Raw genomic sequence first — 13,825 nt, 5'->3', positions numbered from 1 at the left:
ATGTTAGTACCAAATTTATCAATCTTAGAAAGTTGCCTCTAAAACCGAATACAATCTTGGATATAAAATTTAAATCAATCAATTTGATACTTGTGTTGCTATTTGAAATGGATTCATTTCATATCACTTACGCCCGTCTATTGATACATGTGCAATGTGCTTTGAATCGATTTTGAACTGCTTCATTGTAATAAACTTGTCAAGACAAAATCTCTACGACAAACATTTCAATCATGAGAAATTTTGGACTTATCCCACTGACATAAGCCATTAACGAGTTCAATGCCACGATCGTTATCACATACAAACATCACATTATGCCAACTATCACCGGTGACACATGCCTCATAGTATCTGGATGGACACAGTGGGTAGTTGCCAAGAGCATGCACGGTCACTCAACCAACTCGTGTCCGAAAATTATATGTTGTCCATGGCTATGTTTACCTTTTGACACTACCTCCCAAAACCCACTTTTATTGTACATTTATAGTATGACACAGTGGCGCATGATCGGATAAAACCTTAAAAAATAATGTTCCCAAAACTACCTGATTACATTTCTTTTAAATTTCTATATATACAGGGGATTGTCAAAATAACTGGGACAGGCAGAAATTAAGCCAACTTTGGAATGCTGTAACTTTGACAAAAATTGACCAATTTCAATTCTTTAAGAAGTAATGGACGGGTCAACTAATCTTGTTTTGAGGTGCATCCACGGAGATGAACTATGACCACCGGATACCGGTGATATTCCGGATTTCCGAAAGCATGTCGTATGCAGCAAAATTATGACATGTTTTTAGCAAAGATCTCGGTTAAAAAATCAAAATTCTACTGCATATGAAGATAGAAGATCAAATTCTGAAGCGATTGGTGCGCCAAGTATTAAGATCGGTCCAGAAACAACCAAGATATGGCCATTTCCCCCGAAATCGGTGCCGGTAATGGATCCGAATTGGGATCAAACAATTTATTCACTCAAAATATGTTGCAAAATATTGTTTTCTCCCTAGCTTATCATAAAATACCCTAACTTAACTTGAAAATGAGTCTTTTACAGATTTGGCCACTAATGGCGCCGCCAAGTGCCCCGTGGGAACCTTGCATAGGGGACATTACGATTTTGACACCAAAACATATCATGCGACGGCTCATTCTTCATGTCTTGTCGTAAATAGGGCAACTGTAGACTCAAAATGGATAGTTGACTACAGTGATTACTTTTGGGACCGCCAGATGTTCCCGAGGGAACCTGTAATTAGAGACAATTCAAATTGAATTCCAATGCATATCGTGCGACGGTTCATTTTTCATGTCTCGTGCTAAACAGGACTTTTGTAGACCTAAAATGGATATTTGACTACAGTGGCCACTTTTGGGACCACCGGAATTCCCCGGAGGAACCTGTCATTGAGGACATTTCTGTTTTTACACCAAAACATATCATGTGACGGCTCTTTCTTCATGCCTTGTCGTAAATTAAGTAACTGTAGACTCAAAGTGGGAATTGAATTGAAGTGGCCTCTTTTGGGACCACCGGGTGTCCCCTAGGGAACCTATGATTGGGGACAATTGGAATTGAGCTCCAATACTCATCGTTCGACGGCTCATTCTTCATGTCTAGTCATGAATAGGTCAACTTTAGACCGAAAATGGATATTTAACTAGGATGGCCATTTTGGGGACCACCTGTAGTTCCCTAAGGAACCTATCATTGGGGACATTTCGATTTTTACATCAAAACATATCATGCGACGGCTCATTCTTCATGTCTTGTCGTAAATAGGGTAACTGTAGACTCAAATGGATAGTAGACTACAGTGACTACTTTTGGGACCACCGGATGTTCCCGAGGGAACCTGTAATTAGGGACAATAGAAATTGAACTCCAATACTCATCGTGCGACAGTTCATTCTTCATGTCTCGTGCTAAATAGGCCTATTGTAGACTTTAAGTGGATATTTGACTACAGTGGCCACTTTTGGGACCACCGGAATTTCCTGGAGGAACCTGTCATTAGGGACATTTCTGTTTTTACAAAAAAAAAATTCAATGGGACGGCTCTTTCTTCATGCCTTGTCGTAAATAAAGTAACTGTATTCTTAAAGTGGGCATTTAATTAATGTGACCACTTTTGTGACCACCGGATATCCCCGAGGGGGGCTGTGATTGGGGACAATAATGTGTGAACGTCAACAAATATCGTGCGACGACTCATTCTTCATGTCTTGTCATGATAAGGGAAATTATAGACTTGAAGTGGATATTTGATTGCATTGGCCATTATAGGGATCGCCGGATTTTCCCAATTGAACCTGTTATTGAGGATACTTATGTTTTCTCGGCAAAAAATATAAAGGGACGGTTTTTTTCATGTCTTGTGATGAAAAAAATAAATAACTGTAGACTAAAAGTGTACATTTGACTATAATGGTCACTTTGGGACAAAAGTGGCCACAATAATTGAATATACACATTGAGTCTACCGTTACTCTGTGCACTATAATACATGAAGAATGAGCCATCGCATGATTTGTTTTGATGTAAAAATCGAAATGTCCCCAATGATAGGTTCCTTAGGGAACTACAGGTGGTCCCCAAAGTGGCCTTTCTAGTTAAATATCCATTTTCGATCTAAAGTTGACCAATTCATGACTAGACATGAAGAATGAGCCGTCGCACGATGAGTATTGGAGCTCAATTCCAATTGTCCCCAATCATAGGTTCCCTAGGGGACACCCGGTGGTCCCAAAAGTGGCCACTTCAATTAAATTCCCACTTTGAGTCTACAGTTACTTAATTTACGACAAGGCATGAAGAAAGAGTCGTCGCATGATATGTTTTGGTGTAAAAACAGAAATGTCCCCAATGACAGATTCCTCCGGGGAATTCCGGTGGTCCCAAAAGTGGCCACTATAGTCAAATATCCATTTTAGGTCTACAATAGCCCTATTTGGCACGAGACATGAAAAATGAACCGTCGCACGATATGCATTGGAATTCAATTTGAATTGTTCCTAATTACAGGTTCCTTCGGGAACATCTGGCGGTCCCAAAAGTAATCACTGTAGTCAACTATCCATTTTGAGTCTACAGTTGCCCTATTTACGACAAGACATGAAGAATGAGCCGTCGCATGATATGTTTTGGTGTCAAAATCGTAATGTCGCCTATGCAAGGTTCCTCCGGGGAATTCCGGTGGTCCCAAAAGTGGCCACTGTAGTCAAATATCCATTTTAGGTCTACAAAAGCCCTGTTTAGCACGAGACATGAAAAATGAACCGTCGCACGATATGCATTGGAATTCAATTTGAATTGTTCCTAATTACAGGTTCCTTCGGGAACATCTGGCGGTCCCAAAAGTAATCACTGTAGTCAACTATCCATTTTGAGTCTACAGTTGCCCTATTTACGACAAGACATGAAGAATGAGCCGTCGCATGATATGTTTTGGTGTCAAAATCGTAATGTCCCCTATGCAAGGTTCCCCCGGGGCACTTGGCGGCGCCATTAGTGGCCAAATCTGTACAAGACTCATTTTCAAGTTAAGTTAGGGTATTTTATGATAAGCTAGGGAGAAAACAATATTTTGCAACATATTTTGAGTGAATAAATTGTTTGATCCCAATTCGGATCCATTACCGGCACCGATTTCGGGGAAATGGCCATATCTTGGTTGTTTCTGGACCGATCTTAATACTTGGCGCACCAATCGCTTCAGAATTTGATCTTCTATCTTCATATGCAGTAGAATTTTGATTTTTTAACCGAGATCTTTGCTGAAAACACGTCATAATTTTGCTGCATACGACATGCTTCCGGAAATCCGGAATATCACCGGTATCCGGTGGTCATAGTTCATCTCCGTGGATGCACCTCAAAACTAGATTAGTTGACCCGTCCATTACTTCTTAAAGAATTGAAATCGGTCAATTTTTGTCAAAGTTACAGCATTCCAAAGTTGGCTTAATTTTTGCCTGTCCCAGTTATTTTGACAACCCCCTGTATATATGGGAGCTGGCCGATAAGCCGAATGCCGTTGGGCCAAAGGCCATTAAGCCGAAAGGGTCGTTAGGGTCGAAAGGGTCGAAATAACATTTGACCATTTAGCTTTGCTTAGCTTAGACTGACTACTCATATAAATTGTAGCTATTCCGTGATTGACCGATTATCTAAGCATTTGACAAATTGACCAAAATTGAAAAAAGCAAATAAATTACAAATAGCACTTTATGTATGCATAAACATCTTTTTTGCTTGGCAACTACTTGATACTGAGCGTCAGTACCTATATCACTACCAATTTTATTTAATGTTAGTATCGTTTTCAATAAAAGACTGCTAGTCCCAATAGTAAAGGTTAGGAATAAAGGACATAGAAAACACCCAACAGACCAATGGAGAGTGCTCCGATTAACGAAAAGCTTCTTATGACTGGAAATGGAAGGATGGTTGGATGCGTGTAAATTACTGCCGCCGTTAGCGCACAATTATGAGGCCCACATTTCCTATGGGAAACGTGCTGGTAGTCATCGGTTTTTCAGTTCTGTCGCCTAAACGGTAAAAGATACCATTTTGGCGTCTATAGACGAAAGTTAGAGTGTGGATTGAAACCAAAAATATTTTTTCGAAAATTTTTCATGATACAGACGATAGTTTTTCCGACAATTTTCTCCACGGTGAAAAATTTTCCGGGAAATGTTTTTCTTTTCATATTTTTAGTAGATTGCTGAGGAAATTTCCTTTCGATTTCACTAAAAGACTTTTGTTCTACGATGCACAGTTCAGGAGATATTAGTTTTTAAAGTTTGAGGTATTTTGGGAAATTGTGAAAATTCGTCTGGAGTTTCCCGGGAAAAAAGGCCATTATATTATTTTTGAATTTTACATTTGATCATATATCCACGAGCTTTACCTCTGGTAAAACCGACCCAAATTGTCCGATAATAAAAAAAATCCACTCATTCAAGTTGTAAGTATTGGAAATTATCTGGTATGGAATACCTTAATTTGGTATTCAGTAGTTATTTTCTACCGCTCGGGTGGTAGCTTTCTTCAGGCATTACTACAAATATTGATTCAGGAGTTCATTAAGTGGTACTTTTACGGAGTTTAAAGATTTCCTCCAAGAAGCTAGTTCAAGGTACTTTGATTTAACCTGCATTTTTTCTAGGGGATAACCCTGGAAATTATTCCAGAGATTCTATTAAGATTTTTTACAGGAATACCTTCAAATAATCTTTCAGCAAAACCTAGAGAAAACCTTAAATGCTAACGGAATTTGTCATGTGATTTTTACATTGATTTCCCTGCAATTTTGTCTGAGGTTTGGGGTCATGCACAAATTACGTCACGCACCAGGGGGGGAGGGGATCAAGCCAAGCGTGACAAGCCTTACAAAATTTTCGGAGGACTCATACAAAAAACGTGACAAAGGGGGGGAGGGGGTCAAAAAAGTTGGAATATACCGTGACATAATTTGTGTACCATCCCTTTCCGTTTAGAGCATCCTCAGAATTTAACCATTAATTTCTTCAGAAATGCCTTCACCAAGGATGGAAATCTAGTGATCATGATAAAATAAATGATGCATCGTGGTTGTTCTTTGTCCTGCGATCAAAGCAACAACGATTAACCTTTTGTCGTCAAGTGATCACAACAAACTACGCTCCCCGAATAATGCATCGTGTTGCATGTTTGCTAGCGATTAATTGTTCGCGAATCAAAGTTCTATTATTTTGAAGATTTTTCCACTTTTACTTACTGATTTAACTCCGGACATGCTGTTTGTGATTTCAACATCGTTTGGACATTGTTAGAACGAAAAATAATAGCGCGAATGCGGCATGATAAAAGTTGATCGCGACTTGTAAAAACATCCGATAAACTCTTTGTCCCACGACAAACAGTGCATCGGATGCTTCATATATCCGTTCTACTCGCGCTTAGTGAGCTGTTGAAATCATGCTGCTGCAAGAACAACGGCCCTTCTTAGACCATTCAAATACTGTGTTTTTTGTCGCTAGAGACGATTTTTTTCCATCCTTGGCCTTCACTGATATCTTCTAGTATTGCTGTTTCAGGGATCCTAACATTGACTCGGATCACTGACTCGTTTGAGCGCGGCATGCAAGTGAAATATTCAACTACAAAGTACGATGAAAGGAAATATGCCCGTCCTTTTCCTTCCGTCTCATGTCGTATTCATGAATTTTGTGCTACAAATTTGATGTTTTATTTTCAAAAACAAGTCTTCGATTGACTTTTGAATAGGGCCTATAGCGAAATAATATTTTTTGTTACTTATGATGTATATAAGCCAATTATGCGATCAACGTTGTGCAAACCATTATAAATATTATAACTTTTAAAGAAATGATGATATGAATGATTTAGCTGTATTCAGTCATCCTCTGAATAATTTTTTAGCTGTTTTTAATAGAAAACGGTAAAAAATATTGGAAAATTTCAAAAAGCCCCGAATCAAAAAATGCAAATTTGTGCAGCTAAATACTTTACGATCCTTTAGTTTACATCTCAAAGTACCCTTGGAAATAAATTTTAGCTTGGGACAACTTGAAAAAAAAAAGTATGAGATGTGTAAATTTTCGATAAAAAATCAAATATATTTTTTCAGTCAGTTAACTGTCAGCTGTCGAGCGATAAACATCATTTCATCGTTTCACATCACAAATCAATTATAATAATTTTCGTTTGGCCAATGGTTACCCCAGTCGTTCATGGGGAAAACCATAAAAGCTGATGGTGTGCCTTCCGGACCCTCCGACGGCGGTAGTCGGAGTGGCGTCCGCAAAATAAGTAGTATTCTGGAACGTCGTAGCTACGATAAAGGAAAAACAAAAGCGCAGCTAACCTCAACGCTGCAAACCGACTCATCCGATCAGATAGTGGTACCGGTGGTGGAACCTCATCTAAATCGCTCCCGTAGTGCATCTATGTCCGACTTCCCGGTTTTGGAATCGGAGAACTCTGGTGGTCCAGCACAAGTGTGTCCATCAATTCCACTGCGAAACAGTTTCGAGCTCTTGGTGCAGCAAAACAACATTGATGACGTCGAGAACGAGATGACGAATGTGAGCCAGAACATTCAAACAAATTCTGCTCGTTGTCCTCCTATCACCGTGTGGAAGATGTCCGTACAGGACATTAACAAGCTGCTGTATCAACTGAACGGCGACGGAAAGTTCGTGCTGAAAAATTCGAAAGGAGCAGTTCAAATTCGAACAAAGTGTAGTTCACTGTTTGTTGACATCCAAGAGGCACTCAAACAATTAAATGCCGAATTCTACACGCATGCAACTCGTGGTGATGCATCAGTGAAAATCGTTCTTTCGGGTCTCCCTGTTTATAATATAGAAGAAATTAAAACGGAATTGGCAAAGAACAACATCTCTCCCCGAGAAGTTAAGTTGCTGTATAAAACAAGGGACAGCAGTAGTGCACTCTACGTACTAAACTTCGCTAAAGGTACAGTTAAGCTCAACAAGTTGAGGGAGGTCCAGTACCTATTCAACGTTGTAGTCAGCTGGAGACACTGGACACGCAGAGTAAACGATATTCTCCAATGCTTTCGTTGCCAACGCTTTGGCCACGGTAGTCGTCACTGCAACATGCAACTGCGTTGTGTTAAATGCGGTAAGCAGCATACATCTGGCGATTGCACCATTCCTAAAAAAGCATCGGGTGGTAGCATATCCAAAACACACAAAGACATCAAATGTGCTAACTGTGGTCAAAATCATGCAGCAAGTTTCAGGGAATGTCCTTATCGGCTGGAGTTTATCAAACGACAAGTGAGCAGTGTATCTCGTCAAAACCCAAATGGTGGCCCGACGATTAATCCTCCCCGTAAGTTTACTTCGAGCTGGGTGACCCAAAACCGGTCGTTTGCCGAAGTTGTCTCTCGCCCTACTACATCGGAAATGAGACCAGAAGCTGCTAACACGACTACCGAGCGAAATAACACCAATCTCTTCACCCTTTCTGAGTTTCTCGGGTTAGCTAGAGAAATGTTCAACCGTTTTAGGGGATGTACTTCCAGAGAAGAACAATTTTTCGCTCTACAGGAGCTGATGGCGAAGTATTTATACATTCACTAGCTTACAGAAAGTTAAAGTAATGAACTGGAACGGAAGGTCCGTTCGCAACAAAACCCTGGAATTGTCGAATTTTATTCAGTCGCATGAAGTAGATATTGCAATCCTGACGGAGACATGGTTACAGCCCAATGCATCGTTCTTCATACCCAACTTCTCATGCATTCGGATGGATCGTCCTAACTCAGTGGCAGACCGCGGAGGCGGTGTAGCAATTCTGATAAGGAATGGAATCGACTACAATATGCTCAATTGTTTGAAAACCAAAATCATTGAATCTGTCGGGGTTCGTCTTCATTCGACCATCGGAAGTATTGACATAATAGCAGCATATTTTGCGGGCAGCCGGTCGAAAGACGAACTACTGAAGTTCAAACACGACATCAAAACACTTACTAGACGTTCCGAGGCATTTGTCGTCGTGGGAGATTTCAATGCAAGGCATCGTATGTGGCACTGCAGCAGAGCGAACACAGCTGGTAACACGCTGGCAGGTCTAATACAGTCTTCAAACTTCTATGTACACGCCCCTCAGAGTCCTACATACATCCCGAGTGGTACAGGAAGACCTTCAGTCCTGGATCTCGTGCTTTCTAACAACCTTGTTAATATGTCAGTTCCAATAGTTCATCACGATCTCTCATCTGATCATCTTCCAACAATCTTCGAACTTAATACCGGTTCCAGTGTCGTCGTCCGAAACACACAAGTTCGCTGCTACCAAAGGGCCGATTGGTCCCGCTTCAAAAATGTGATCAACTCAAAAATTGATCTCTCCTCGGAGTTAATCAACAACCTACACAGTGTAGCAAACATTGATGAAGCAATCAACAATATAACAACAGTTATATCAGAAGCAGAAGATCGCTCAGTGCCACTGGTCAGTCCTCCAAACCCTGTTAAAATCATCGTTCCTGACTGTATCAAACTGCTTATACGACTCCGTAACTGCAGACGACGTCAATTCCAAAGATCAAGGGATCCTGCTTTAGGCCTGATTGTCAAGTCACTGAACACTAGAATCGAAGATGAGCTTGCCAAAATTCGTTACAGGAACTTCGACAATACAGTCCAAGAATTAGTCAAAGGAGGTAAGAAGTTTTGGAAAATTTCCAAGCACTTGAGAAACAAAGTGAAATATAATCCTCCCCTACAAGTTGATAGTAGTTTGATGATATCGCCTGCGGAGAAAGCGCGGGTACTAGCGGAATGTTTCTCTAAAGCACACAATAATTCATTGCCTGGTGTCCCTACTATTAACAGCGAAGTGGAAGAAGCAATAGCTGATGTTGAGGCGCAACAACAAGTCAACGACGACTGGACTACGTATACCAAACCGAAGGAAGTAAACAGCATTATTCGGGGGCTGGCAGCAAGAAAAGCACCTGGGATGGATGGCGTAAAGAACATCTGTATGAAACAATTACCACGTAAAGGCCTTGTCTATTTGACAAAAATTTTTTAATGCATGCATAAAGCTTTGCTACTTTCCGCAACAGTGGAAACATGCTCAGGTGATAGCTATCGCAAAGCCAAATAAGGACATCACCAAACCTGAAAACTATCGTCCTATAAGTCTTCTCAGTACTTTGAGTAAAATATTGGAACGGATCATTTTAGCCAGGTTGAATCGACACCTTGAAAATCATGAAATAATTCCAAACGAACAATTTGGATTCAGGAAGGCACACTCAACAAATCATCAGCTGGTTCGGATAACTAAAGCCATCAAAAAAGGCTTCAGCGATCGGAAATCAACAGGAATGGTGATGCTCGACGTTGAGAAAGCTTACGATAGCGTGTGGCAGGACGCAGTTGTCTTCAAAATGACAAAAGCCAATTTTCCGAACTATCTCCTAAGATTGGTACTATCTTTCTTGAAAAACAGAAGCTTCCAAGTCAAAGTGCACGGCGAATTATCTAGACCTTGTGAAATACCATTTGGTGTCCCCCAAGGGTCGGTACTAAGCCCAACTCTGTACAACATCTTTACAGCTGACGTCATCAAGGTGGATGGAGTCACGTATGCTTTCTTTGCAGATGATACAGGATACTTAGTGACCCATCGCGACCCGCAAGTTATCACCCAAAAGCTTCAAGAAGCCCAACATAAAATCGAGGAATTCCATCGCAAATGGAAAATAAAAATCAATCCTACGAAGACGCAGTCAGTCTACTTTACGCGCAATCGTTCTCCTCGGCTGCTCCCAAATGTCGAGATCAGAGCAAACGGCCACAGCGTTCCGTGGACTCCAGAAGCAAAATATCTCGGATTGATTATGGACTCCAAACTGAAGTTCGATAAGCATATCAACCAGACATTGGTCAAGTGCGATAGGCTTATCCGCTCGCTTTACCCACTGGTAAAACGCCGGTCGTCCCTACAACTTCATAATAAATTGCTTCTATACAAAGGCGTCTTTCGAGCTATACTCACGTATGGATCTCCTGCTTGGATGAACTGCGCTGCGTCACATAGAAGGCGTTTACAGGTGAAGCAAAATAAGCTGCTGAAGATGATCTTCAACCTTGACCCGTGGTACCCCACTGATGACCTGCACGCCGTTGCAAAAATGGAAACTCTAGATGAATTCATCAACCGCAATGGTGAAAAGTTTCTTCTTAGTTGCCAACTGTCCATCAACCCATTGATCGAAGGCATCTTAACAACTTAAATTACTGTGATATTATTTTAAACACTTAAATCGCTTGGTTTTTTTTTTTCTGTTTTTCCAAGAAATTGTTCAATGTATGTTATCTCGCCCCAAATGTTATCGTAAAACCTAGTTTAAATTCGTAGTTGTAAATCAAATTTGTGTATCTCTACTATGTCAATAAAGCTTGAAATAAAAAAAAAAAAAAAAAAAAAAAAAAAAAAAAAAAAAATATTTTTTCAGTGCACTAGCGTTCGTCGAAAATTGGTGGATCATCTGTGCTACCATGGGAACGAGAGGGTTAAAGTGGGCGTATGGGAACATTAAAAAATTGGAGGATTTAAGAGAATATCTATCAAGAAGATTGAGCTCCGGGATACGATTGGCATGAAGCTGAACTGCTGTTCGAACGACGAGAGCAATAAACATGATGATTTTAACAATAACAAATTTTAATCGTATTCAAGAATGTTGATATACACACCAAAAAAATCTTAGATTTACACGTAACGTAATATTAGCCTCAATCATGCAAAGCCATTTCTCATGTATTATTCAATGATAAAACCTATAAACACATCTATTATATACAACATTGTTACCAAAATCCTTAATATTGAACGCGAAACGTCTTCTCTCGAAGAATGTTGCATGCAAAACGGCTCGGTTTACATGATTTTCACGCTTAAAATTCAATCATAAATAATGCACATGGAATGACAAGCCGTCGATCCATCCATGTGCATTATTTTTGGCAGAATATTCAGCGTAGAATCATGTAAACTGAGCGATCTTGTTTGCAATTTCACTTTCAAGATGCAAGAGAGCATGCAACATTGGCGAATGTTGGATGGAAGATCATGAAATGTTTCAGTTTCACTCAAGTTTGCAAGCATTATCGAATGCAATGAGACAGTTTACATTAATTATCGTTGAATGTTCAGTTGCAACTCGTTTTACATGATTATCATAAAGAATTACGTGCCATGTAAATTTGAGAATTTTTTGCTGTGTACATCTGCCCCGTCAGCGTGGGGCTTGTCAATCGAAAAATACGCTCCGATACGGGAGAGCGGCTTATAATACCTGAGCGATGACGAAATGCCCCTCTGATTCTTTCAAGACCGGTCTGCGCTTTCCAGCGTTGTTTGCTGATAGGTTCGATCAACAGCTCATTACGCTTTACTGCGAGAACGGTCCACCCCTAGGAGTCTGAACAGGGTATGTCGCGGTAGTAATTAAAAACAAATTAGTGGCAATCACTTACATTCATAGAGCTCTTTGAAGTCACCGTCGTAGTCCACATCCTCGTCACCCTGCGAAGAACTCCGGCCCATATCTAGACGCCGCTCCAACTCCATCTCGTATTCGTCGTCGTTGTAGTCCTCGTGCTGAATCTGCGCCATGTCGTTCCTGGTTGCCATATCAGTATCAGCGATATCGTCGTTATCCATTGTATTCGCAGTTGACGCTTGGTCGTGGCCGCGTTCCATTTTTAGCAGCTTTGATTAACACAAAATCGAATATTTACACTTTTCACGTCGTTTAAATTAGTATCACTCTCCCAGCCGGGATTCGAATCGCATTCTTCTCCAATCTCAACGAGCCTTATCGGCTAACACGAAACGAGTTTCGACGGAAAGACCACACTTTCATTGATTGCTCGTTGAAACCCCTTATCTAGATATGGCACCCGATATACGATAAAAATACATCACGTTCACTTACTACTGCTCCATTTTCTCTTTTCTCGTATCGCTACCAGGCTTAGCTGGATTCTCATAAAAAAAATCACTATGCTTTCAAAACATTTTATCACTCTTATTCAAAATATGAGGCTTATTCGACTTTCTGCTTCAGAGCCTTTTTCTCTTCACTTTAAAATAACCGTAACATACCGGACTTCGTCACGTTTCATCATTTCAAAACTTCAAACACTTATTCTCCTCCAGTTACACACATATTAGATCATCATTCTACTGGATCTCCTAAACACGAATCCGAAGTTGTAAACTTTAATTCAGATAGAAAAAAAAAATCTCGCAAAGCCCATATGATAGCACCGAAGCCGCCGCGCACTACTGAACTGATGAACAGTCTCGAGGAACTGACGGACGACCTCGCAGGAGCAACTTCAATCAATCCTCCGCACGACGCGGACGCGGACGATGACGACAACGGCAACGCGGTGACCGCGAGCTACAACAACAGGTCCTCAACATCATCATCACCGACAGCAACGGCATCAGCAGGGTGGCCCATAATGATTAAACTACGGAAATCTTAAGTAACACCCCCGAGATTTGACCAATTAGAATTAGACCCTCATATATTACTGTGATAGTTTGAGTGTGATCCGTCAATCCTAAGGGCAAAACGAGCTTGAAGTTTTATTGATAAAAAAATACCAAATAGAGAGCTGGATCCTATTCTTGCCACTTTTGATTGACTTATTCACTTCGGCAATGTTTTTTTTTTAAAGCTACAAAGCTTACATTTGGGCACAATAAAGCGCTTCTTATTGTAAAGTTTCAGATAATTCGGCCGAGAAAAACTCCCCATGCCAAAGTCAATCCTGAAAGTGTCCAAGTAGCTCTGCACCCTTTATAGTAAAAACGGTTTGAAATACATTTTTAGACATAGCGTGTGCTGTGGCAGATGAAAATTCTTTCGTTGGTGACTTGAAGATTGAACAATCATGAAGGATCCGCAACACACCCCGAGCAGAAGAAAATAACTACTGAATACCAAATTGAGGTATTCCATACCAGATAATTTCCAATACTTACAACCTGAATGAGGTATGAATGAGCCCTGCATAAGAGGTAAAATACCTCAAATAATACCTTCTGCATATTCTACAAATACCAAGCTGATAATTAGATCAGGTATTGCAATACCTAAATAATACTTGATGGATTTTCATATAAAAGTGAAATTTTTCAATAATAGTTCAATACCTCCAGCAGTCCTCAATACCTATCAAATACCAAAATGAAGTATTTTTAATTGTTTTAATTATTTTTTTCAAATACCATTATAATACC

General features: G+C 40.3%; 1 protein-coding gene across 8 annotated transcripts in view; it reads right to left on the bottom strand.

The window, feature by feature from the left end:
• LOC5578976 (putative uncharacterized protein DDB_G0277255) overlaps positions 1-13,825 on the bottom strand; it is a 296,522-nt gene that overhangs the window by 260,203 nt on the left and 22,494 nt on the right. For 6 of the 8 annotated variants that reach the window (XM_021848810.1, XM_021848811.1, XM_021848808.1 and 3 more), the window contains one exon: positions 12,046-12,766. In XM_021848810.1, coding sequence (XP_021704502.1) covers positions 12,046-12,271 — 226 coding nt within the window. In that variant the 5' untranslated portion in view covers positions 12,272-12,766. The remainder of the gene's footprint in view (positions 1-12,045; positions 12,767-13,825) is intronic. The other 2 variants (XM_021848814.1, XM_021848815.1) reach the window with 1 other exon arrangement.

This window comes from Aedes aegypti, chromosome 3 (assembly GCF_002204515.2).
Source record: "Aedes aegypti strain LVP_AGWG chromosome 3, AaegL5.0 Primary Assembly, whole genome shotgun sequence".
NCBI lineage: Eukaryota > Metazoa > Arthropoda > Insecta > Diptera > Culicidae > Aedes > Aedes aegypti.
The sequence above is the reverse complement of the archived record's forward strand: the minus strand, read 5'-3'. Positions and strand labels throughout refer to the sequence as shown.